General features: G+C 42.4%; 1 protein-coding gene across 3 annotated transcripts in view; it reads left to right on the forward strand.

Moving 5' to 3' along the window:
* LYPD6B (LY6/PLAUR domain containing 6B) overlaps positions 1 to 1362 on the forward strand; it is a 169504-nt gene extending 168142 nt beyond the window's left edge. For all 3 annotated transcript variants that reach the window (XM_021702855.1, XM_021702857.1, XM_021702858.1), the window contains one exon: positions 632 to 1362. In XM_021702855.1, the coding sequence (XP_021558530.1) occupies positions 632 to 811 (180 nt within the window). In that variant the 3' untranslated portion in view covers positions 812 to 1362. The remainder of the gene's footprint in view (positions 1 to 631) is intronic.
* Positions 1363 to 25445: the final 24083 nt, after the last annotated feature.

Here is a 25445-nt window from a genome sequence, read left to right on the forward strand (position 1 = left end):
AGTCATTATTATCCCCTAACAAGCAGTACCGAGAAAGAAAATCAATGACCAATCCAAAAGGTTCCTAGCTTTCATTTTTGTTTCAGTGTTTCTCCTTACAAACCTTAGATTTGTTGATTCAATCAAGCAGTCTTATTCAATTTCCCTTCCTCTTCTTTTCCTTGCTTATGCTTGGCTTGCTGCAGATAAATCACTGTTAAATGAAAAGACTCTCAAGATAGTCCTTACTTCCGGGTCAGTGGTGGGGAAAGGTACTCAAGGGGGCCTGAGTGTCTCGTAGACTGGATGAGCTGGTTAACTCTAAAGATTTTATTTATTTATTTATTCATTTGAGACACAGAGATAGAGAGAGAGAGCATGAGCAGGGGGAGAGGCAGAGGGAGAGGGAGAAGCAGGCTCCCCGCCGAGCCAGGAGCCCGATGTGGGGCTCGATCCCAGGACCCCGGGACCACGACCTGAGCCGAAAGCAGACGCTCAACCATCTGAGCCACCCAGGCACCCCGAGTTGGTTCACTCTAATTCTATCTAATCTCAGTGCTGAAGAAGCTTGATTTTGTGGCTCTTTGCTTCACCCTTCCCTCTCCTTCCCATCACTCATCCTCTTTCCCCTCTCCTCTTGCCTTTGTGACAGGAGTGTAGGTCTTGCTGTGAAGGCATGATCTGTAATGTAGAGTTACCCACCAACCACACGAATGCGGTCTTCGCCGTGATGCACGCGCAGAGAACATCTGGCAGTGGTGTCCCCACGCTCTGCCTACCAGTGCTTGCCTGGGTCTTCGTGCTTCTGCTGATACGAGGCCACTGTTCCTAGGAGAGGCAGAAACTGCCCCATGAAGCACCGGCCACGAACTGTGTGAACACAACATTTGAGTGAAGACCAGTCTCGCACTTGAAGAGTGCGCCTTGGACCCCAAAGCAGAAGCCAGTTGTTTGCTGAGCTAAAACACTCCTGCATCAGGCCACGGAATTGAGGGAAGGGAACATGGCAGGAACTGAGGGGATCGCCAGGCTTCCTGGCCAGAGGGGCTGCATTTTGTCACTTCCGCAGGGAGGAGCCTGCCCAGCATCTGCAACGGGTGGGTGGCAGTAAGCCTGTGGTGTTCCTGCCTGCCCAGGCCGTTAGCTGAAGGGACTTGTCGACCTCAAGACTCTTTCGGAAGCTGCTGGGTCAGACCCTCACATTTCTGTGTGTGATTAGCTCAGTGTCTCCATGAAATCTCACCCTTCCCCTGTGAGAAGGGAATCTCCCCACCAATGACATAGTCAATGAGAAAGGCCACTAGCTATAGGAAGAAAACTTCCAGTTGAACTAATATGAAGCCCATTTGCTCATGTGGGGGGAAATAAAGCTTTTAAATTATACAATGCAGACTGCATGCTTGTATGTGTTTCTTGACTGACCTGGTGACCTCGGATAAAACATTCACCAGTGTCATAAAGGAGGTCACTGAAGTTATGTTTCCATGCACCATGGGTGATATATTCTGGCTTAAATTATAAACTTCCATGCCAAAGTGACCTAGCTTTCTCTTTTTGGAAAGGACACTTCTTGGGATGTTAAATGCGAATTAGTGAATTGAGAAAATCAGGAAGCTTTCCTGATGCAGAAGGATGACACCTCCTCCTATCATGCACCCTTCGCAGTAGCAGCTTAACTTCAAAGAAACTGGCAAGAAGGCCCCTCCCCCATACGGTCAACTTTTCTCTGAATGTCAGGGCCACCAAGTGAACCTTTCTAAAAACATGCTAAAATGTTTGGTCCCTTTGTCTTCTCTTTCCTTTTTTAACAGTCTCAGCAACTTCTTTCTGTTTCCAGAATCCTGATTTCCTGCCTTTACAGTTGGGGTGACCTTCAAGCACTCTGCCCTTTTATGTATGGTGATGAGTAGATGGAGTTTTTTGTTTTTTAACTGAGCATCCACCATAGAATCCATTAATGATGCTATCCTTGTTATGTGGGCTCATCTATGGTGGGAGTCAGCAAACTATGGTCCATGAACCAAACATGTCCTACCACTTTTAGTCTGCTGGATTTCTGTAACAAATACACTATTGATTATGTGGCTTAAAAACATTTAATCCTTACAGTTCTAGGGGTTAAGAAGTCCAAGATTAAGGTGCCAGCAGATCAGAGATCTGGTGAGGGCCCTCCTCCTGGTTTGCAGACTGACCACCATCTACTTATATTTATACAGGGCAGGGAGAGACTGGTCTCTTTAGTTCCTTATAAGGGCTCTGGTTCCATTCATGACCACTCCACCTTCATGATTTTATTAACTCCCAAAGACCACACATACAAATACCATGAAATTGGGAATTGAAGTTTCAACATATGAATCTTGAAGGGACACGACCATTCAGTCCACAGCAACCATGTATTTTTGTGAATAAAGTTTTATTGGAACACAGCCATGTCTTCATTTACAGAGTGTCTATGGCTGCTTTCACACAACAGCAAAGATGAGAAGATGCGACAGAGAGTGTATGGTCTATAAAGTCTAAAAGATTCATTATCTTGTCCTTTACAGTAGAAGTTTGCTGGTGCCTAACCTATGAAATGGCAGAAGAGCATTACAAGAAACCTGCTTACTTTGGAGGGACCGTGGTACTTATGGTGGTTATACAGCCTGTGTGGTGGTTTGCCAAATAACTTCCTTTATATTCTTTGTCTTCTGCATCAGTGAATTTTTCTTCTCTGTTTTGATTTTGTTCCACTCATTCAATTCAGTTTCTTAGTTGTTATGTGCTGATGTCAGGTGCTGGGCTGTATATTTGTTTCTTCTCGTCCTTGATGCCCTGGGAGCACCTCCTCTTAAGGTTCTTTAGCTTCCAATAAAACAGGGAGGGAGCAGACATCATTATCTCCCTGTCTCTGGCTTAATCTTAGACTCACCTGGAAGCAACAGTTTTGAAGCTTGATGTAGATTTATCCCTCCTTTCACTCAGCACCTTGAAGTGTTTGAGTTTTCATAGCTTATGCTTGTTTGAAATTAATTATATATGGCTTCACTTGGAACATTTTAATAGCAACTTTGGTGTCTTTTTATTCCCCAGGGTTTCTTTTGACTGTGTAACTGATGAATCGTCTGGTAAAAAACCATTAGCAGACAGTAGTTTTTTTCTTTCTGATTTTGTTTCTGCTGTCTATATTAATGAAATTTTGTGTGTGTGTGTGTGTTTCTTTCCTGAGGAAACATCTTAATTTTCTCTTCTTCACCCTGACATGTTTGTGTGGATTTCACTCCTTACCACAACCCTCTTGAGCATTTAAAATAGGGCTGTGTTGAGCAAAAGAGGGAACACACAAAGGAAATAAACTGTTCACAAATACAGCTGAGTAGGGATGCTAGATGCACAACTGAAAATATGGGATGCCCTATTAAAATTGAATTTCAGATAATTTTTAGTATAAGTTATTCATAAACTCACAAGTCTGGCTCATCTAAGGCAATGTTTTCAAATCCTTGTAATCAGAACCTCTGGGTAACTTCAAAACAATACAAATTACCAGGGCATCCTGGAGATGTTGATTCAGTAGATCTGAGGTGAAGCATAAGCCTAATCCCAATAATTGAATGTTAAAGAAAATAAAAGCTCCTGGGTGATTATGATGTTCAGCTGGGTGTGTTACCCTTGATCTGAAAGGATAATTCCTTCCTGTGAAGCCCAGTTCTTGGCTACATAATAAAAAACCTAATGAATAATAAACACGTGTACAAGTAACCTGGGTTAGAGCTGTGGTTCTCGAAGTGTGGTCCCCAGACCGGCATCAGTATCACCTAGAAACTTGAAAGAAATGCACAATTCTCAGACTCCATCTCAGACCTTTTGAATCAGAAACTCTGAGGGTTCAGTCTGTATTTTAATAAGGGCTCCAGGTGTTTCTGATGCACATACAAGAACCACTAGGGCCAGAGAAGTGCTTCCTAAATGTCTTCAGTATTGGGTACTTGGGTGGTTGCATGAAATTCACTCAGGGAGCTTGCAAAACAAAACAAACCAAACAAACAAAAAAAAACCCTGATTTTTTATGTTATACTTGAGTCAGAAAATCTATTTTGAAAAAACTCCTCCAGTGATTCTGATACACAGCTCCTTTGAGAACTACTAACCTGGAGAATAGAAACAGGAGTGACATTGGTGATCAGAAGGCCCAGATGCTAACACCTGACTTTTGAGTTCTAACATGAAAGCCCTATGTATTATAAATTGACTCTGGTGTTTCCAATGTAATTTAAAAACTAGAATCCAAGAAATCAGTCCAGCATTGGAGTCCATTACATGAATTTTTTAGACCATTGCATAGGGCTCTGGAATCGTGGCTAAGTGTCCCAGACCTCAGACTGATTTGCCCTTTGTGAGTAAGAAATTGAAAAAGACTTTGGTGTCAAAATATCCAATGAGGGGGTGCCTGGGTGGCTCAGTTGGTTGACCACCAACTCTTGATTTCAGCTCAGGGCATGATCCCAGGGTCATGAGATTGAACCCCTGTATAGGGCTCCCTGCTCAGTGGGGAGTTTGCCTGAGATTCTTTCCCTCTGCCCCTTCCTGCCCGCCCCCCTCGGCTCATTCCTCTCTCTCTCTTCCTCTCTCAATCTTTAAAACAAAAAATACCCAACGAGAACTGGAGTAGTAGGGGCAGGAAAGAGGATGTAGGTTTGTTATAAAAGAGAAAAGAGGATTAATTCTAAGTATGCGGATGGTCTAAGAGAATGAACTGCCAAAGGTCTATTTTGAATAGATTCCAGAATAAACAGATTCTAGAATAAGCTTCAAATTCCCTTCCATCATTTTCTGAAAAAGAAAAAATGGCGCTGAACACTTTTTCCAGTTGTGTCTGACGTATTCCTAAAGCCAATTTTGAGTGAAGTTGGCAGTCCGAAGTTCTAGGCTTATTCTACTTATAATCTGCATTCTGTTGTGTCAGTCACTGTGTAAATATATTTCATAAGAAAAGGGAAGGAAGTGGGTGGTCTTCTCTTTTTCACCGGGAAAGAACTTATAAAGCCACACAAAGCATGAAATGAGCACTATGAACTGGCACGGACTTGGGAAATGAGGTGTGCTGTGGGGCTGGGAAAATATATTTCACATTTGTGAAAGTACTAACTCTTATGCAAAACTTTTGTGACATGTAGATTGCCATTTTATAAAACTTTGACCTTTCGGTCTTGGACATTTTATTCTTCACCTAGTTCTTTGCCATCAACTCTATGATTTATGGAGCGATACATTGTGATGCTGGGTATGTCTGGGTGCAAATCACGCCAGAAGCAAAAGCTAGTAGAGCATGCAGGAAGATTAAAGTCATGGAAGCTGGGAGGCAAATGGCTGTCGTAATTTGCATCTTCTCCAGCCACAGTTCCACTCTGTGCATCCGAAACCATTCAGCACCTTCCCATCACACTTCCGGGTTCTCCCTTCAACTCCTAATTCTGTCTCCTCCCCCCCACCCCTGCTCTCACTGCGGTGGCCTCTGTTTGATCAGATGCTGAGGCTGGAAGCTGAGTAATGCAGAATGTGGGAGATAACCATGTAAGGTTAGGGTGTGAACCCAGAAACACTACTCAGCAAGTCTGGGAACCTACATTTCTAACAAGCATCTGATCATGAGACTGGTGATGCGGATACTGGTCATCTGAAGGCATCATTTTAGAAACAGTAACTAAGGCATAAGCTGAGAGCATAGCACAACTAAAAACCTCCATACTTGCACTTTTTTGGTCTAGGAAAATTGGTCTCAGCCCAGGGGCTGGTAGTACTTGGAAGACACTGTGGCTTGGCCGAGCTGCCACGCTGGGAATGGTCCTGGGAGGCTGGGATGAGTGGGAGCTCTGGGAAAGCTGGGGCCTCTTTCATGCAAGCAGGGTGTCCAGGCTTCTGACTGTTGACTTAGGCAGGAAGAAGCAATGCAAAGTAAAGGGCAAGGTGAGCTCATCCACAGTGGCTAAAGATTAAAAATCAAATCCAATGCAAGCATTCTTCAAAAGAGGATAAGCAACACAGGGTAAGTAGGTCCTAGAGACAGATTCTGAAAGGGTGTTGAGGGTCCCCAAGGTGTGTAGCTTTTATAGAATGCCATATCCATCAGGATGACTTCAACTGACAGTCCCAATCAAATGGTCATAAATAAATGTATTGGCTCACACAACTGAAGTTTAGAGGAAGAGTGGGGTTTCAGAGTGGACTTAAGCCAACAGTTCTAGCTCCGTTATCTGCTGTTGTTTTAACTCTCACCTCCCTCCTGTCCTCTAGCTGTTCCATATAGCCCACCTAGTGTCCAGGGGAACAGACGGAGGGATACTACTAGACACCTTCCAAGAAGAGAAGATGGTCTTCACCCAGGCTGCCAGCAAATCACAAGCAAGATATGGTCACTCTTGGCTTAGTTCAGCTAAAGGGAGCTCAGTGACCCCTGAGGTCTGTGTGGTGCATGGCAGAGGCTAGCTATCTGAACAAAACAGGAATTTAAAAGGAGGAAGGAAGAAATGGATCTGGGTGGGCAGCCAGAAATGTCTGCTCTAGAGTCCCACAATCAGCCTACGTCTGGAGGCAGTTGTTAAGGTGGTTGAGAAAATGCTATCATGTCAGAGATGAGATTGCTGAGCCCTCCAGAGCTGTGCAGACTTGCCCTAACTGCACGGCCAGCTAGAAGAAGACCCAGACAGAGAAGCTCCCCTACCTACTGCAATTTCCATTGCAGTTTTGATTACCGTACATTGTAAATCTGCAAGTAGTGGAGAGGGTTTGCAACACATCCTGAACTGTTTTATGAGAGAAGCTTTTCCTCCTTGAGCATCTGGGTTCCATAGAACACACTTTGTTTAGTCAATAGTACTATGCAAATGTAGAGAAATATGAGGGGGAAAGCTGCAGAACATGGGAACGAGTAAGACAAGACTCCTAAAATGTGTAGATTATCCTAGGGACTTAATGAATGTGTTTTCAGTGCAAGAACCTTGAACCCTTCAGAAACACCCATTTCTCCAAGATTTTGGGCTCTGTCCTGTACAGATCTCTTTCCAATATCCTTCGGTGAGCAGAAGCAGAAAATTGAGAAACCCACCTTAAAAGGGTGTAGCTTCAGATACTTTTTCTTTGGTATTGTTCACGTTTGTTGACCTACTCAGTGTCCTGAATGAATTTTAATCCCACTCATGGCATTTTCCTTTAGGTCTGGGGGGCCTACCGCTCCTTGCTCCTCAGGACTCAACTCTAAATCAATCAAGAAGACAGTGTTTTCTGAGGATCATGTTTTCTTGTTTTTTTTTCTTTATGCCCTCTGAAGAATTATCTGAAGTAGTCATTTGTTATTTTGAAATATTTTAAGACTTATTATGAAATCAATCTTGAGTTAGAGATGGTCTTGAATATTAATTATCTTCATGTTAACTAATTAAAATAGAATTCATTAGTGGACTGAAGAGGCCTTTTTGTCAGGGATGTGATCAGATTCTCAAGGAAAGTCCTTCCATATGTTATCCAACAAAGGAACATGAAGATATAACTGAGTTGAAAAGTAAAGGAAGAACACAGCGCTTTGCCTCCCTTATATAAGCCTGCATTTCTTTTGGTGGATCTTTTCTTGTAACTAATCAGAAATGCAAATGTCTGACATTGATTTTGGAAGATGTTTTTCAGCAATGTTTGCGATCTGGGTCTTTTATACTTACTTGGCTTTAAAAATTCTGGAATTTGAAGAAAGATAAGAGAGAGATTTTGATCAACAATGTCTCATCTTTAACTACCTGGGGGCAGGAGTAATTATTTGATTGATATAATAGATAAGTAAAATAATTCTACATGACATCTGTATTTGTCTTTTTAATACAAAGTTTCAAAGTGAAAGCTAGTTTAATTAAGTGGAAAGATAATCCATGATTAAGCAAGATAATGAAGCACATAGTGCAAACAAAGGAACGTGGTAAAAACTTAAGAGTTCATGGTTAGGGAGAAAACAGTCAAATAGTTTGAGGCAAAACTTTCTTGGCTGATTTTTTTTTTTTTTAAAGGCAAGAATGCTAGATTTTATCTACTGTTGGAGCAAGGCAAGGGGCAAGGCCAAGCCTTCCCCATTTCAATATCACTTGCTCTGGAAACGCAATTACCTGAAGTGCTTGGGTGTCCCTTGTCAGATGTGGATGCGTGTGTGTGCTAAGGATGCAAGGACAGCACTGAGGAATGTGGCGTGCAGTTCTTGGGGCGCATGTGCAGAATCCTAATAAGCATTTACCTCTTTTACTCAGAGCAACCTGCAGTACCTTGAGGGAAATGCCATCTGAGATTTGCACAGAAAACCCCATGTGCGGAGGGGATTCACAGTACTTGCTCTCTTGGAATCTGTGCTGGGGTTCAGTGGGACCTGACCTGACGGGTTACATACACTTGGGGAGCTTTAGCCATTGCAGCTCCGTTTGGAGAGTTTAGCTCGAGGAGCAGTCAGAGTCTGAATGATGTGGGCCCTAACATCCTAAACGTACTTGGGATCACGTGGTTGAGTGAGGATGGCTCTTATTCCCTGTGGTTCTCTCTGACCGAGGATGAGTGGATGATATTGTGTGGGTCAATAGGTGTGAAAGTGAATTATTTATAAGACAGGAGTAGGAAATGGCATTGTAATCTAATATGTTATCCCATTTAAGAATCAGATTCTTCCCACCCCTTGTTTTGCTCCATGAGACTGAAGTCCTGCTAGATTTTTATTGCTAAGACTCTGATATCGTATCCAACTTTTGATGTATTTGTCCTTTGTTGGGAGCAGGTGGAAACCAACCTCTGGTAGAATCCTTAATAAAAATGAACAGGTAAGAAGAGAGGAGGAATAGAGAAAGAAACCTAGAGCCCAACACTCCTCAAAGCTTCTAACTGAGCTCTTAAAAGAACTGAGTGTGGCCTGGGTGTGTGAAAAGAGATATGATTATAAGCAAAAAAATGGGCACAGAGGGTCCTCAACTTCCTGCCCCTCCCACCGACATTGATTCCTATACTAGGGCCAATGGCAGGCAAACCATGGTTGGCCCAACAATAAATACCTGTTGAAATGAATCCATGAAATACTTTTCACAAAGTACTTCGTATTACCAGCTTTTGATGTCCCATTTGTGCTTATTACTTATCGCTCCTCCTCCTCCTAGGCATGGCAGGGGGATCAAGTTATGACTCTTAAGTATTGGTAGTCAGCAAGTGCTGCAAACAAATATGGACTTAGTTATCTCCATTTTAAGTTATTCAGGTATATTCTATACACTACTCTTTATATTTTCTGTGGTTTTTAAGTCACTAAGATGTTCTTTCTCTTCCCCCATCAAATTGGTTTTGGTTTCATTTTATCGGCAAAGGGATTCTCAATTTTCATTGACTGGTTAGATTTCCTCAAACTTCAAATGCTTCTTTTCATTTTTGAAAACAATAAGCAGTATATGCTGTATATTATGCAATGTGCGGGGCTTCCATATAAATTAATTGTTTGGCTAATTTTCTTTTAGGCAAATGAGCAAATTAATTTATACACGCTATTAATACCAATTATTAATGCTCTTCATTTTGTTGGTTTCAGCAATCTCTGCATGACACACACTGCAACAAAATGGAAATTGATTTCACCAAGTTTGGCAATACTGCAGTGTTTTGTAACCTTTGCAATGATGCTTATTTGAAAGGCTGGTTTTAATTATCCTTTTTAAATTTTTTTTTTGCCTTCATCTCAAGATGCTGATGGGTAACAGTTCTATTGCACTTGACAGTTGAAAGTAAAGTCATCTCAAGTGTTCCTATACTGTCCTTGGTGCTTGTCACATAAGGAGACTTTAATATGCCCACCAGAAGAACATTAGCCTAACTTATCTGTGGCTTAGCTTTTATACATGGGTAAAAGAAAGCTTCTCAGCCATAAGACAGTGTAGAAAGCAGGCCTCCTGGCAGAACAGAACCTGATTTAACCAGGTCTCTTTGAGACTGGAACTAAGGCCCACTGGGATTCCAGACCCTTGTAAAGCAGGAGAATTCGGATCTTCTCTCTACTACGCTGCCTTTAATGTGCCTTTCCAATTATTACCACATTTTGGTGTCTTCTCATTCCGTCCCTCCTCCTGAGGACTGGCTCTCTGACGTGCTGTGTTGTGTAGCTTCTGCTTACTCAGACATTTGAATCCTTCATGACTCTGGCTCTCTGGACCCTTATCACTTCTTGACCTCATGACCTTTCTGCATTTACTCCTACTGCACAATCTGAGTTGCTCAGCACTTCCATGCTCTGGAAGTCGTTTCTACACTAGGCTCCCACACAGGCCCTGGTCCTTTTAGAGGTTGGCTACCCTGGTCCAGGAACCACAGTCCAAGAGTGGGCAGGGGGAGCGTGGCTCACAGGTGGGAGAGCAGCCTCCCTGGTGCTCTCTCTGCAAGGCAGCGAGGCAGGGCAGCTTCCTTTGTAAGTGGTGATGGGTAGGCTAGGTATTCTGGTCAGGACCCCCAATAATATGTGAGGACACACCTTGGAGGATCTTTTTAAAGCCAAATATGACAATACAGGGACCTCTTTCTCTCTTGGTCTCTCTTCTTACCTCCACATCCCAACCTTTCCCAACATCAAATTTATTCCACCAGCATTTGAATTTCAGTCAAGAAGACCATGACTTGCCAGCTATCACATTTTCAGTGGCTTAAACTTTTGAAATGGTGTGGGAAATATTCTGTGTCCTAATGTTCTGCATAGGGAGGGTTATGTTTATAAAAGGCTAAAATCCACAGACACAAGGAGGATGATAGAGGTGACAGCTCAGAATGCTTGCTTTTCCTTTGGGCCTGACCCTTTCATTAGTTGCTCTCAGTTTTCAGATCAACACCTAGTCATGCAGCAGAGCAAGAGGCTGCAAGCCTAGGGTTACTCTGACTGCAATAGGGAATTAGAATGTGAGATTATTTATATGCATAGCATTTAATTAAATCTCATGGAGGTGAAGTCCATCTTGAATGTATTCAAGCTGTAACTCACTGGCTGTTTGCTGGTGTTGCCATTGTGATAATTGATTATAACATCCATTGGTCTCTCCAAGTAGCCATACTAAATCGGGAGACAGATGTGGTTCCACTTTTGGAGCCTTATGATCTAAATATTTTAATGCAGCATTTCCAATTTCTTGTTGATCTTGCTGGTGGGTCTTTCTAACTGAGAACAAAAGCCAGACTGAAAAGGTTTGCTTTAAGAAAGAATATTAAAGTAAGGAACAAACAAGATAGTTTTGTTTGGTCAATATTCAATTAGGCCTTTTTGTCTTTATTCTGAATTTTTCGATGGTGGGGTTGTATTTCTTTATTATGCTCAAGTAGGATTTAGTTTCCTAGGAGGAAATTTCTGAGAAATATCTGGCTGCAAGATAACCAGATTTTTGAAAAACAAACCACATTTTACTGAAAGGCATTCAGTAAAATGATAGAACTAATGAAAATAAAAACCTGATTAAAAATGTAAATTCTTGTCTCTGCCAGACCCCATGGTATATGCTTTGGTAAAGCTTCAGGGCAAGGACCCAAGGAACAGCCTGGATTCTAGAAGTTAAGTTTGCACCAGAAATAATCTAAGTAGCATTTCTCGTTTCATGGGGAGGGTCTTTTCTACTCCCACCATGATATTATTACAAGGTCTCCATGTCACTTACCACTGGACATGCCTGGCTGGCCCTCTCCCCTCATTCTGCCTGGCCTTGCTCTCCCTTATAATGGATGAGGGGCCTCCCTATTTTTTGGATTTACCAGTGGGTATGGGGGGAGTGGCAGTTCAAGCGGAGGTCTCATATAATACCAGTTTTCTGGATCATTTGATTGATATATATCAATTATCACAATGGCAATTGTGACAATTGATATAATCAATTATCACAATGGCAACACCAGCAAACAGCCAGTGAGTTACAGCTTGAATACATTCAAGATGGACTTCACCTCCATGATAACCAACTGCTTATGCTTCAATAAATAATGTCAGCTCTGGGACTCAACTGAATTAGGCCAAGGGCTGGCTAAAGGGTTGTCTCTCCTGCTCTCTGAAGGTTAAGAGATTTGGACTATCAGTGTATAAGACCTTTTTCAGAAAAGCATTTCAAGATCAACATTTCAGAAACATCTCATTCAATATTCAAATTCCAATGCATTTCAAAAATCTATGTGTAGGTTTTGTTTTGGATGCTGTAGAGAAAGAGGCTCTAGAAATTGATCAAGAAAATTAGAGTTTAACACCACTGATTAACCTTAACAGATTTAAATAAAAGGCAAAGTCCAACAGGCTGATGTCCAAATGGCAGTGAAGAATTCACAGATTGATGAATTACATTTTCAAATGCCAAGGTCAAGGAGAAATTCAAGTAGATGTTTGAAAGTTCAAATTCCTTAATATTTGCTCCTGGACCATAATGATTAATACAAACACATCATACTAGTTTAAATGAACAAATCATTAACCTTAGTCATTGCAATGACCCAGCACCATAATCAATAAATGATATTTGTTCTTTCCCACCAAATAGTTAGGAGATGAGAAGTTTCTAGACAATATTTGCAATGGACACTCAAGAGAGGGAACAGTCACTTATAGCTGGCCAGCTACTGAGGGTTTCTCTTGAGTAATATAATGTGCACATCACCATTCAAAACAAATAGCTGTGACTGCATGTAACCGAAGACATCTGTGAAATGCTCAGCACACCCACTTGGAGGGGACTTGGGGACCAACAATGAAAGAGTGATTTTAGCTCTTTCTAAAAACTCTCCCAAAGCACTGTTTTCTATAGGAACTGGTTCTCTAAGTCCTTCTGCTCTACCTCCCCTTTGTCCCCCGCCCCCAAAGCAGTCTGCTCTGCTGCTTGATCCTCTTAACACCACTCAGGACTTAGAGAGCAGGGCATGGCCCCCCGACATGAATCCTCTCCCTTAATCCTCCAGAGCTAAGACCATACTGCCAGGTGTGAACAAAAATTCATTGAAAGTTGGATGAGCTTGGAGAAGAGGTATAACACAGAGTAACTGACCACTGATACTCAAAGTGGCTGTACGGGGGTACACCACAGGGTCCCGACCTGCCCCTGGCTTGCTTCCCTGTGCCAGCAGCCAGCTCATGGGCCACTGCCCATTCTCTGCCTGGCGCACAATATCTCAACCTCCAGAACTCCATAGGACATATTCATGCTTTAATTATTTGAGGACCCATTTGTACCTGGCACACAGAAGGTATGGAGTCTTTTCTTCTCTTTGGTTTATAGTCTGTTTCCCAGGCCTCCATGCCTACTTCATTTAAGAGATGCCACCCCCACCTCCTATGGCACATTTTGGTCTGTTGACCTCAAAAATAATTATATGAAACATAGCATTAGTTAAGACTGAAAAACTAAGAATGTACTGATATTGGACTATTCTTTGACCTATTCCGGATGTTAATTTGGGGGAGTGGTAAAAAGAGAAAGATGCAAAAATTAGGAGAGCAGGAAGGGATAGAAATTATCTTTGGAGCTATTTATTGTCTTTCAACATTGGGTCTGAGACATTTCTCCACTCTGATAGCTTCCAGTCAATTGAGAGGGCAGGTATTACCTGCTAGAGCATTCTCTCTGAGTGTCTTACACCAGCCAGCATTGGCTTTGCTGAATGTTTTTGTATGAAATGAAAAGGCATTTTACCTTATCTGTGTTGTCTGCCTTATTTCATGCATGGTTTTCGTGTTGCCTTGTATAGCACTGGGAGGTCGTGTGTGTGTGTGTGTGTGTGTGTGTTGAATAATCCCTCGGGGAACTCTTGGTAGGCGTAGACTCTAAGGTCATCTTTGCTTCTCATTATAAAAAACTAAGTGGATGTCTTTTTTCGAAGTAGCTACCACTTTTCATTGGCTGCAATAATTATCACCAGTTTGCTTTTACCCAATAAACTGAGCATTGTGCTTATCAGAAGGAAAGTGTGATAGCTTATCCTTTCTTCTCCCAAGTTTGGAGAGAATCTTTATGACCATTACTTTAAACTTTTTATCAGGTAAACTACTTATCTTCATTTCATTAAGTTTTCTTCCTGAGGTTTTATCTTGTTTTTTCATTTGGAACACATGTTTGTTTTTGTTTGGTTGGTTGTTTTTTAATTTTGCTTGGCCCTTTGCTGGTTTCTACACAGTAGATGAAACAACCACCTCTCCCAGGCTTGAAGTCTTGAAGGGCAGGCCTCGTGTCAGAGGCAAACCTCGTCATTCAACCTGCATCAGCTCTTGGTTGTCTCTCGAATTTTTGTGATTGTCCAGGCAGCCTACTTTATTTTTAACAGCACATTCCCAGTAGCTGAGGATGTGCTAAGACCTGTCAGTATCGCCAAGGGGAGGATCTCAGCACCTAGATTCAGGCTAGTTAGAAGCCAGATCCTCAGGAAGCAGCTTTTAAAGTATGCAAATATATACAGTCTTGTGGGGCTGCAAGCATAAATCCCCGTAGCTACCAGAGCCAGGTGATCTGGAGGTGTCCCCTTGGGTGGCAGTCGCAGAAATCGGGGCTGTGGGTGAGTGTATAAACTTTTCTCTGGGAGATACTGGTGAGCTGTAGCAAGGCAGAGGATCATGCAAAGGTGGCGTCCACCAGCCTAAGTTCCCAAAGAGCAGCAAATTAGGCCCTCAGATATGAGCTATGCTGGAGGCCTGCCCCGTAGGCTGAAGCTCCTGGACAAGCAAATGGACTCTTTCACAGAAAGACCGAGAGTGTTTCAGTCTCCTGTCTGTGCCCAGTGCCCTGGGGGTGGTAGCCAGACAAGAACAGTCTGTGATTGATACAGCCCCTTGGGAGCCAGAAGGCAAGTCCACCAGGCCCCCAGAGAGCGGCAGTGAAGGGGTGTCCCTGGGTGGCTGCCACAAAAACACAGGGCACCAGACATGTATAAGAGCTCCTCTCCATGAGACACCGGCAGTCTGGAGTGCCGAGGAGGAGGAGGCCATGAGGGATAGCCTGGCACTAACTCCCCTCTCCGAGGTCTCTGGAAAGGACTGACGCCAGCCCTTAGATGCACGGTTAATTAGAAGCCTGCCCCACAGGTGGAAGCCGAAGCCTCGAGGATCAGCTAATAGGCCTCCTTCACAGGAAGGCCAAGCCCCTGGGTCCGCTGCCTCTCGCTGCGTCCTGGAGTGATAGCTGTGTAAGAACTCTTTCTCCCTTGGTTATAGTTCTGTGGGACCTGCAAGTAAACGCTGCTGGCCTCTGGAGCCAGGCCAGGTGGAGGGTTCCCTGGCAGCAGCTGCAAAAGTCCTGGTGCCAGACAAGGGTGGAAGCTTCTTTCTGGGTGATACCGATTGTTATAGTCCCACAGGACCCAGGAACACCCGCTTCCCTGGCCTCCACAGCCAGGCGATGTAGGGCTGTCCCCAGGCTGCAGCTGCAAATATTGGGACACTGGATTGTGTAAGAGCTTTCTTCTGGGAGATACTGGTGCTCTGGAGCACGGCAGAGGGAGAGTGTGAAGATGGCACCCACTGGAAAAAGAGAAAAAGGAGAGACATGAAAAAAGAATTAAGGGAAAAAAGATGACGCCCACCAGTCTCTGACCCCTGAGAGTGTTCCAGCAGGCTCCTATAAATGTGAGTTAATTTAGTTGTCTGCCTCTCGGGCCTCGTGTTAATATAAGCAAACGAGCCTCTTTCAGTGTAGGTCAGGCTGACTACGTTGTCTGAGCTGGGCCCTGGGGCAGGTTTCCCAGATGGCTACAGTCTTGTGGGCCTTGTGGGTCTTGTGGATGAGAGCCTTGTTGGTTTGCAAAGCTAGATGTTTTGTGGGTTTATCTCTCTGGTGCAAGTCTTAAAAATTGGGGTGCCTGAAATGGCTCCTTAAGGAGAAGCTCCAGGTTTTGAGTTCCCTTCTGACTGAAGGTTGCTGTGCCGGGAGTGGGATTTATGACAAGATTGTGTCCCAGCCTCTTCTCCCTTCTCAGTGGCCTTTAGGGTTTTTTTTCCCCCCAGAGGAAACTTCTGTCTGTAGCTATCGACTCACTGTTTATCTGTGGGAGGAGGTGAGTCAGGCTTCCAATTTCGCCTTCTTGAACCAGAACATGAATTTGTGATAGCTTAAATGGACATTTTCCGGTACCTCATTCATTTATTCAGCAAATATTTAAGAACCTGACAAGTATGAGGATATGGATGGTGCAAGAAATACAAACACGGTTCCTTTCCCCAAAGAGTAGAGTCTAGTAGAGAGCTAGGTGTATAGAGAGATTAAACAGATACGTCCCTTTCCACAGTTTACACTTGTTTTAAATTTTGTTTCCCCAGGTTTTAATTGTTTTCCCAAAAGCAAACCCTGAAAAATGGAATTTGGGTGGGAGCCTCTCCTTCTCCCAGCTAGTCCCAGGAAGCACTGAGGGGGTGGGGAAGCAGGACAGGAAGAAGGCAAGGCCACCCAGGAGAACATGAAAAAGCAAGTTACCACTTGGGCAATTGGGGTGTGATCTCCCTGGGACCTTATGATAAACTGTGTGGATCACACCTCAGAATGGTCTCCTTAAGGAGTGCGGAACCTGAGGCACTTTTCCGACAATTCCCACCCTTTGTTGGCTGAGGTCACTCTTGGGTGTGAACTCCAGCCCTTCTGGACTGGCCTGAACACTGACTGAACATGCTCCTTCTCCTTCCAGAGAGAGCTTGCCGGAGCTCTGCCGTGGGCAAGAATTATCTGCACATGACCTTGGGTCGCTAGGGGCTATGGGCTGGGCAGCCAGAGCTTCAGCTCAGGGCATGGAATAGCAGCTCATCACTTTAAATATTCATATTAAATGCCATGGAGTCTCATTCTGTCTATCACAAATAATATTGTTCTCTCCCACATGCTCTCCTTCCTGGGATCTCTCCACGAACTCCAGCAGTAATCACTCTGCCCAGGATGTAGGTCTAATTTGATAATCTTTTTTTTTTTTTTTTGGATAATCTTCTATTTGATAGAAATCCAGGAAACCTCCTCAGTCCACTAATGGGCCTCTTACTTTGGGGGTAGTTGTGGCGGCCTTTACGTTGTTGAAACACTGATGATCGGGCCACTTGGTGCCGTGTCAGCCATTGCTCGAAATCGCACTGATGGGGAGACGGGTGCAGAACCAGAGTCCAATCACCTGGCAGCCTGGGGTGATAATTGCCCCCTAAAGAAGAGAGTTTTGGTTATCTAGGGCCTCTGACCATATCTTCATCTTCTACCATATCTTTATCTGAAGTCTTTATTTTCGGTTGTTTTGCTCATTTAAAGGCATTCCAAGCCTCCCCAGGACTGGGCTCCAAAAGTTACCAGCTCTTTGGGGTTTTAAGTACACATGTTTCCCCAGGCATTGCTAAGGTGCCATGGCAGGTAGATGGGTCCTAGGGTTTCTAGTCTTGGCTACATGCAACATCTAGCATGAGCCCTTCTTTTCCCACCTTCTTGAGAGCAGGTGTGATCTTTAGCTTTTCAGTCCAAGGCCTGACACTCGACACTCTTTTCCTGCCCTGGGGTGAATGGCACTTTAAAACGAAACCACCATTTCCTCACAGGGAGACACTGAAGAAGAGCTAGCATTAAGGAACTCCTACCCCTCCTTCAAGATCAATTCTTGCTGTTCCTTCTGCGTGGAATGCTTTTCCCTTTGCCCAATAAAGTTTTCAGATTCTGAGACCACCCGGAAGTTCAGGGTGAGGATGAAGATGTGGTAGTAAATAGAGACAGAGGAATTAAGACAAGCCCTTTGGAAACTAAATAAAGGGAAAGTTGGAAAGAAGGCTGGAAAGACAAAGGAAAGGCAGAGACACAGAAGGAAAGAAAAGAAAAGGAGGAAGCACATCTTTTGCAAATCGTTATGATAATGAGAAAAACAGGACTCATGTCTGTGAAAATACTGTGATATCCACAAAGGAAGTACACAAATCAGTGTGAAGTGCTAGGGCTGCCCAGGGCCGTGCGGGGAAGTACTCCATGATCACAGACGTGGGGGGGGGGGCGGGGTGCACAGGAGGTAATTTTACCACTACTACTATTTGGGCGACCTCGCTGTATCATTTTTGGAGGCAAAATCTGGATTTTGTCCTTTACTATTTTCTGAAACAGTGATTTCTGTATGTTGAATATATTGCCAATTCACATTTTTTCCTTTAAAAGTGTATGTTCATACTCCAACTTCCTCCTTCCCCTTGAACTGAGAAACAAGGTGTCCCTTTTTGTTTTCTGTTGAAGTGGAAAAGCCGTTAGTACATGCAGCCACGTGAAATAGCAGCCAGGAGGAGAGGACTGAACCAGAAACTCCCAATGGCACAGCCAGTGCCAGATGGGACATCTCCATTTTATTTGTCACCCTAGAGCGAGTCTCTACAATATGCCAAGACATGCTAGGTTCAGTGTAGTGTCACTAGAGACAGTTGTGGACTGCATGTGTCCCCACCCCACCCCAGATTCATATGTTGAAATCCTAACGGCCAATGTGATGGTATTTGGAGGGGGGGGCCTTTGGAAGGTGATTGGTCATGAGGGTGGAATCCTCATGAATGGGATTAGTTATAATTAATTAGTTATAATTAGTTATAAGCCAATAAGATTAGTTATATATTAGTTATTAGTTATAAAGGGACACCAGAAAGTTCTCTCACACTTTTTCTGCCATATGAGGATACGAGGAGGATACAACCCCAATCTGAAGGGCCATTACCAGAACCGGACCATGCCTGGGCACCCTGATCTTGGACTTCTAGACTCCAGAACTGTGAGAAATAAATGTCTGTGCTTTATAAGCCACCCAGTCTGTGGCATTTTGTTATAGGAGCCCGAGCCGAGACAGAGACCAACTATCAAACGCCTCAATATTCCTACAAGTCCTGCAAGAACTCTTACAACATTTTGATCTAGTCAACTCCTTGGCACATTTTTGGGAGTCAGTGAATTCTCTTCATTTTCTTTTTCCTGGAAGCTGTAAGATTCTCTTTTTCAGGGCAGTGCTATCCAAGACTTAGTTTTAAGAGTGGAGCTGACCATTCTTCTCACTCATGGCATTATTTTGACTCTTACTTTTTATGAGGAACAGATGGAGGAGATGAACTATCATTCTATCAGAGATCTTGGATTTAAGAGGTTACAGCTTTAATTTCCTTACCAGACATTAGTTGTCGTCTTTGCTTGTCTACGTCCATTCAGTCAACAAATACGTGCTTAAAAATTCATTCTTAAATACATACTACATATGAGACACTGAGGACATAAACAAGGTTTTACTGGTCTTTGTAACAACAGGTTCTGCTCTAAGGTGGCAGGGAAGACTAAATAAATAAAAAAATAAGATATCTAAATACAAATTGTCAAAAAAGTTGGAGTACATGGAATGAGCACCTATTTTATTATAAATGTGATTGGCTTCACTTTCAGAGCATCCTTTCGGGCAAATGAGATGATCAATTTATTGCTCTTCCTTTGTATAATAAAGAGATATAAAAAAACAACATACTGTAGTTTGCTTGTTTAGCATGCAAGCATGAAGGAAGTTGGGCTGCTTTCTTAAGGAGCTGCCCTGGACATGTTGAGTTCAAGTTCCAACATATATGTTCCTCTTTGATATTACTTCACTGGTCCAAAATAGGAAGAGTACAGTAAGTTTCTCCAGGCTATATTTGAGTGCAGTAATCTCATTGTAATAGGGCTTCTGGGTACATGCTGCTGCTTTGTTCCTGAACAAACCCAAATATGTGCTGATTGATAAAAATAGTTCTAAGACTAATTTCTCCTTTATTTTTTTAAGATTTATTTATTTATTTGACAGAGCACAAGCAAGGGGAGCTGCAGGCAGAAGGAGGGGGAGAAGCAGGCTCTCCGCTGAGCAGGGAGTCCAATGCAGGGCTCAATCCTGGGACCCTGGGATTATGATCTGAGCTGAAGGCAGACGCTTAACTGGCTGAGCCACTCAGGCACCCCTAATTTCTTCTTTAAATGGAAAAATCTCCATCTGTACATTTATTAAATTTGTTATGTTACCTGGTTTAGGGATAGTGGGGGAACCTCAGAGCTAGATATATGCCATGAGTTAAAAACAACAACAACAACAACTTTTGGTAGATTAGATATCACCATTGAAGTAGAGTTTATCATCAGCTTACCCAAGCCTGTGTCAGAGACCTTCAGAAGAATTGCTCATAGTTTTCACAAATCATTTTACTGCCAGAATGCTTTTGAACAAAAGGAATGAAATAATTAGGTCTATAACTCTAGACGTGAGTTCTCACCTTCTTAGGGACCTTCAAAACCTGTCCTATCATGTTTCATCCCTATTTATTTCAGATTTTTCCAGAAGTCCCATTCTCTTTTCCAAGTATCCATCATCACCTGGACTCTTCTACACACTGCTCAGTACATCCAGTTTCTCTCCTCCATCCAGCGTCTTTTCCTGGTGCCCAGTTTACATTTTGCCTCATAGAATTTCTACCTCCCTGAGCCCTATTATCTACATGACACCCTAACATCTCAGTTCCTTGACTTATTCCACCACAAACGCCTTTCATGCTCATAGCCTAAATGTCTCTTCACTAGAAACTGTACCAAATTAAAATTCTCAGCTTTAAACACCCCACCCTTTGATGGCTCCCAAGGCTTCCTTGTGCCTCCATCCTCACTGCCACAGGTCTTCGAACCCATCATGCCTTTCACTTCAGTGATCTGACACCTTCCCACAAATGCTCACTTCCTTTGTGTCTTCACTTTGCTCTCTCTCCATTTTTTAGTTTATTCTTACCCTGGGTATCAAGTGCACTCAAGCCTGTTGCCACTCTCTCTGTCACACCTGCTTGCAAAACTTTCAATTCTCTCCATTCATGTAGCTCAATATTGTGAGAAAATCATGAAAACAATCTTCATACAGCAAACTGTGCTCAAGTGCCTAATAAAGAAAACTCTCTACTTCTGAAGATAGCAATTCATTACTATCTTCTATCTCAAGCTTCTCCCTTCCTTTCCAGTTCACAACATGCTTCATATTTCACTGAAAAATCAGAAGCTATTGAACAGAGTTCTGAAATATCCTCATGACAGAATCTAAAAGTCAGTCTTCATCTGCACCTGTCTTCTCTTCTTACTCTCTTTCATTATGGAATTGCCTGAGGTAAATCTTTTCTTTTTCACTAGATCCCATTTCCCTTCTCTTCTGCACCTTCCATCTTGCCTTCTATATTATATAATTTTTGAAAATCTAGAACTGAAAAGTTATAATAGCTTAAATAAAAAGTTCATTGAGTGGAATTAATATCAGATTGAAGATGGCAGAATAGAGAGTCAGGGAGATTAAAGACAGATCAATAAAAAGTATTCAATCTGGAGAACACAGAGAAAAAAAGATTGAAGTCAAATGAACACAGCCTTGGGGGTCCATAAAACATATCAAATGGTCTAATATATGTGTAATCAGAGTCCAAAAGGGGCAAGAGTGTATGGTAGAAAAAAAATTTTAAAGTAATGGTCTAAATTTCTCAGATTTGATGAAAAACATCAACTTAGGTATTCAAGAAACTCCATAATATCCAAGCAGATAAATACAAAGAAAATCACACGTAGGCATGTCATGGTCAAACTGCTGAAACCCAAAGACAAAGAGATAATCTTGAGAGCAGCCAGAGAGAAATGTCACATTCCATGAGCTAAATGACAGCTGGTCTCTATCAAAAACAATGCAGACCAATATATGATGAAATGCCATCTTAAAAGTTCTGAAAATGAGGGGGGGGAACCCCAAACTTTTTTTTCTCTCTCTCTTTTTTAAAAGATTTATTTATTTATTTTAGAGAGTGAGTGGGAGTGGGGGAAGGGGCAGTGGGAGAAGGAGAGAGAAGCAGACTCCCCACTGAGTGCAGAGCCTGACTTGGGGCTCAATCCCAGGACCCCGAGATCATGACCTGAGCCGAAGCCAAGAGTTGGAAACCCAATTGACTGAGCCATCCGGGTGCCCCACAACCCAAATTTCCTACTCTGTATCCTGTATCTAGTGAATATATTTCTTAAAATGTGAGTGGAATAAAGACATTCTCAGGTAAATGAAAGCTGAGAGAACATGTAGCCAGTAAGTTGTACAATAAGAACAGCTAAATGCTTCTGATTGAAGAGAAATGGAACCCTTTGGAAGCTTGTGTATAGAAAGGAATGAGAAGCACATAAAATGGTAAATGTGTACATATAAAAGAATATGACTTTTCTAATTTTCTTAAAAATAATAACATTTTAAGGTAGAATTTATGAAGAATGTAGAAGTAAGGGATGGGTCAACAATGGCACAAAGGATGTGGGGGCAGGCAAATAGAATTATACTGATAAAAAGTTCTACACCTGTGAGTGGGAAATGGGAAGTGTCAAGTGTCAAGTGTGAAGTATCAGACCTGAGACGTGGAATGATGCAATATTAACTCTAATGAACGGTTAAGGTTGAAAAGTGCTGTTCTAAACTCTCTCCTTGGTTTGATCTGTTTCCAAAGTTCTGACAGTCATCTCCATGTTGTTTTAATCCCAGATTTCTAAATCTGCTTCAGATCTCTCCTCTGAAATCTAAACTTGCATTTCCAGTTGTGTACTTGACATAGTATATGGCTCAATGGCATTGTAAATGTAAACAAACCAAAATGGAATTCTTGATTCACTTCCTTTTGCTCTCTCCTCAATCTTATCTACCTCTGTAAATGATGCCACCACCTCCCCAGCTCGAGCCAGAAAGGAGGAGTTTTTGTGGGTTCTGCCTTGTTCCCCATTCTCTCCAATCTACTACACCAGGAAGGCTTGTTTCTATCTCTAAATATACACTTCCACCCCATCTAGCTAGGGCAACCCCTATATAAGCTCCTCTCTACTCACTCCACTTCTGCTCTTCTTTTTTTTTAAGATTTTATTTATTTATTTATTTTGACACAGAGAGAGAGACAGCGAGAGAGGGAACACAAGCAGGGGGAGTGGGAGAGGGAGAAGCAGACTCCCCGCCGAGCAGGGAGCCCGATGCGGGACTCGATCCCAGGACCCTGGGATCATGACCTGAGCCGAAGGCAGACGCTTAATGACTGAGCCACCCAGGCGCCCCTCCACTTCTGTTCTTATACGCACAATGCATCTACTCTTTTAAAACACCAAGAGAAGCTTGACATCCCTTTGCTTAAATCACTTCCTTGATTTCCCATGGCTCCAGGAGTAAAATCCATATATCTGCAAGGGCCTGAAGCCTGTGGACCCTGCTTCCCTCCCCTCTCTCTTACTATACTCCAGCCACACGGCCTTGCTTTTATTTCTCACTCCCAGGGCTGGGACTAGTGTGAGGTGAATGACTCACAAAATATCAAAAATTTAAAGATAGGATCAGTACCAGTGTTTTGCCAAGTTCTATTAGAGCTTGAGGCAAAGGGAAGTCAGTAATACTCAACCTGTCTTTATTTAACATACTGATACTTTGCTCATCGTGGGTTTTGTTTTGTTTTGTTTTGCATTAATTTTGATTTGGAAAATAGTGCATTAAAATATCATGTATTTTGATACTGAGGTTTTTGGCAGCCCCTTTAATTTTGTAACCTAGGTGAGTGTCTCATGCTAGTCCTTGCCCTGCTCAAATCACCAAGTTCATTCCTGCTTCAGGATCTTTGTTTATTCTTTCCCCTCTACATGGAATCTGCCTGCCACCAGCTCATTGCATGGGTGGTTCCTTTCTGTTCTTCAGGTCTCAGCCTAAATGACACCTCCTTAGGGAAAGTGATCATCTTGTTTTAACACTAATCCCACCCTGCCCCCATTTACTCTTTATCATAGATAGCATTCTAATTTTTTTCTTAAAAGAATTTTTCACACTCTCTAACAATTTGCTTTGCTGACCTGTTAGCCTATCTGTTATCTGTCTCCCTGACTAGCATATACTCCATATGAGGTAAGGAGTCCAGCATTATGCTCAGATCCTAGGAGCCCTCCAATGCATTCTTTTAACTACATATTTTTATTTTATTTATTTTTTTATTATGTTATGTTAATTACCATACATTACATCATTAGTTTTTGATGTAATGTTAAGGAAATAAAGACTTTAAATGATACACCGGACCAAATGGACTTCACAGATATATTCAGAACATTCCATCTCAAAGCAACAGAATACACATTCTTCTCTAGTGCCCATGGAACATTCTCCAGAATAGATCACATCCTAGGTCACAAATCAGGTCTCAACCAGTACCAAAAGACTGGGATCATTCCCTGCGTATTTTCAGACCACAGTGCTTTGAAACTAGATCTCAATCACAAGAGGAAAGTCAGAAAGAACTCAAATACATGGAGGCTAAAGAGCATCCTACTAAAGAATGAATGGGTCAACCAGGAAATTAAAGAAGAATTACAAAAATTCATGGAAACCAGTGAAAATGAAAACACAACTGTTCAAAATCTTTGGGATGCAGCAAAGGCAGTCCTAAGAGGAAAGTATATAGCAATACAAGCCTTTCTCAAGAAACAAGAAAGGTCTCAAATACACAACCTAACCCTACACCTAAAGGAGCTGGAGAAAGAACAGCAAATAAAGCCTAAACCCAGCAGGAGAAGAGAATAAAGATCAGAGCAGAAATCAATGAAATAGAAGCCAAAAGAACAGTAGAACAGATCAATGAAACTAGGAGCTGGTTCTTTGAAAGAATTGATAAGATTGATAAACCCCTGGCCAGACTTATCAAAAAGAAAAGAGAAAGGACCCAAATCAACAAAATCATGAATGAAAGAGGAGAGATCACAACCAACACCAAAGAAAAGCAAACAATTTAAGAACATATTATGAGCAACTCTATGCCAGCAAATTAGATAATCTGGAAGAAATGGATGCATTCCTAGAGATGTATCAACTACCAAAACTGAACCAGGAAGAAATAGAAAACCTGAACAGGCCTATAACCACTAAAGAAATTGAAGCAGTAATCAAAAATATCCCAACAAACAAAAGCCCAGGGCCAGATGGCTTCCCAGGGGAATTCTACCAAACATTTAAAGAAGAATTAATACCTATTCTTCTGAAACTGTTCCAAAAAATAGAAATGGAAGGAAAACTTCCAAACTCGTTTTATGAGGCCACCATTACCTTGATCCCAAAACCAGACAAAGACCCCATCAAAAAGGGGAATTACAGACCGATACCCTTGATGAACATGGAGGCAAAAATTCTCACCAAAATACTAGCCAATAGGATCCAACAGTACATTAAAAGGATTATTCACCACCGACCAAGTGGGATTTATCCCTGGGCTGCAAGGTTGGTTCAACATCTGTAAATCAATCAATGTGATACAATACATTAATAAAAGAAAGAACAAGAACCATATGATCCTCTCAATAGATGCAGAAAAAGCATTTGACAAAGTACAACATCCTTTCTTGATCAAAACTCTTCAGAGTGTAGGGATAGAGGGTACCTACTTCAATATCATAAAAGCCATCTATTAAATACATATT

This window comes from Neomonachus schauinslandi, chromosome 3, assembly GCF_002201575.2.
Source record: "Neomonachus schauinslandi chromosome 3, ASM220157v2, whole genome shotgun sequence".
Classification (NCBI taxonomy): domain Eukaryota; kingdom Metazoa; phylum Chordata; class Mammalia; order Carnivora; family Phocidae; genus Neomonachus; species Neomonachus schauinslandi.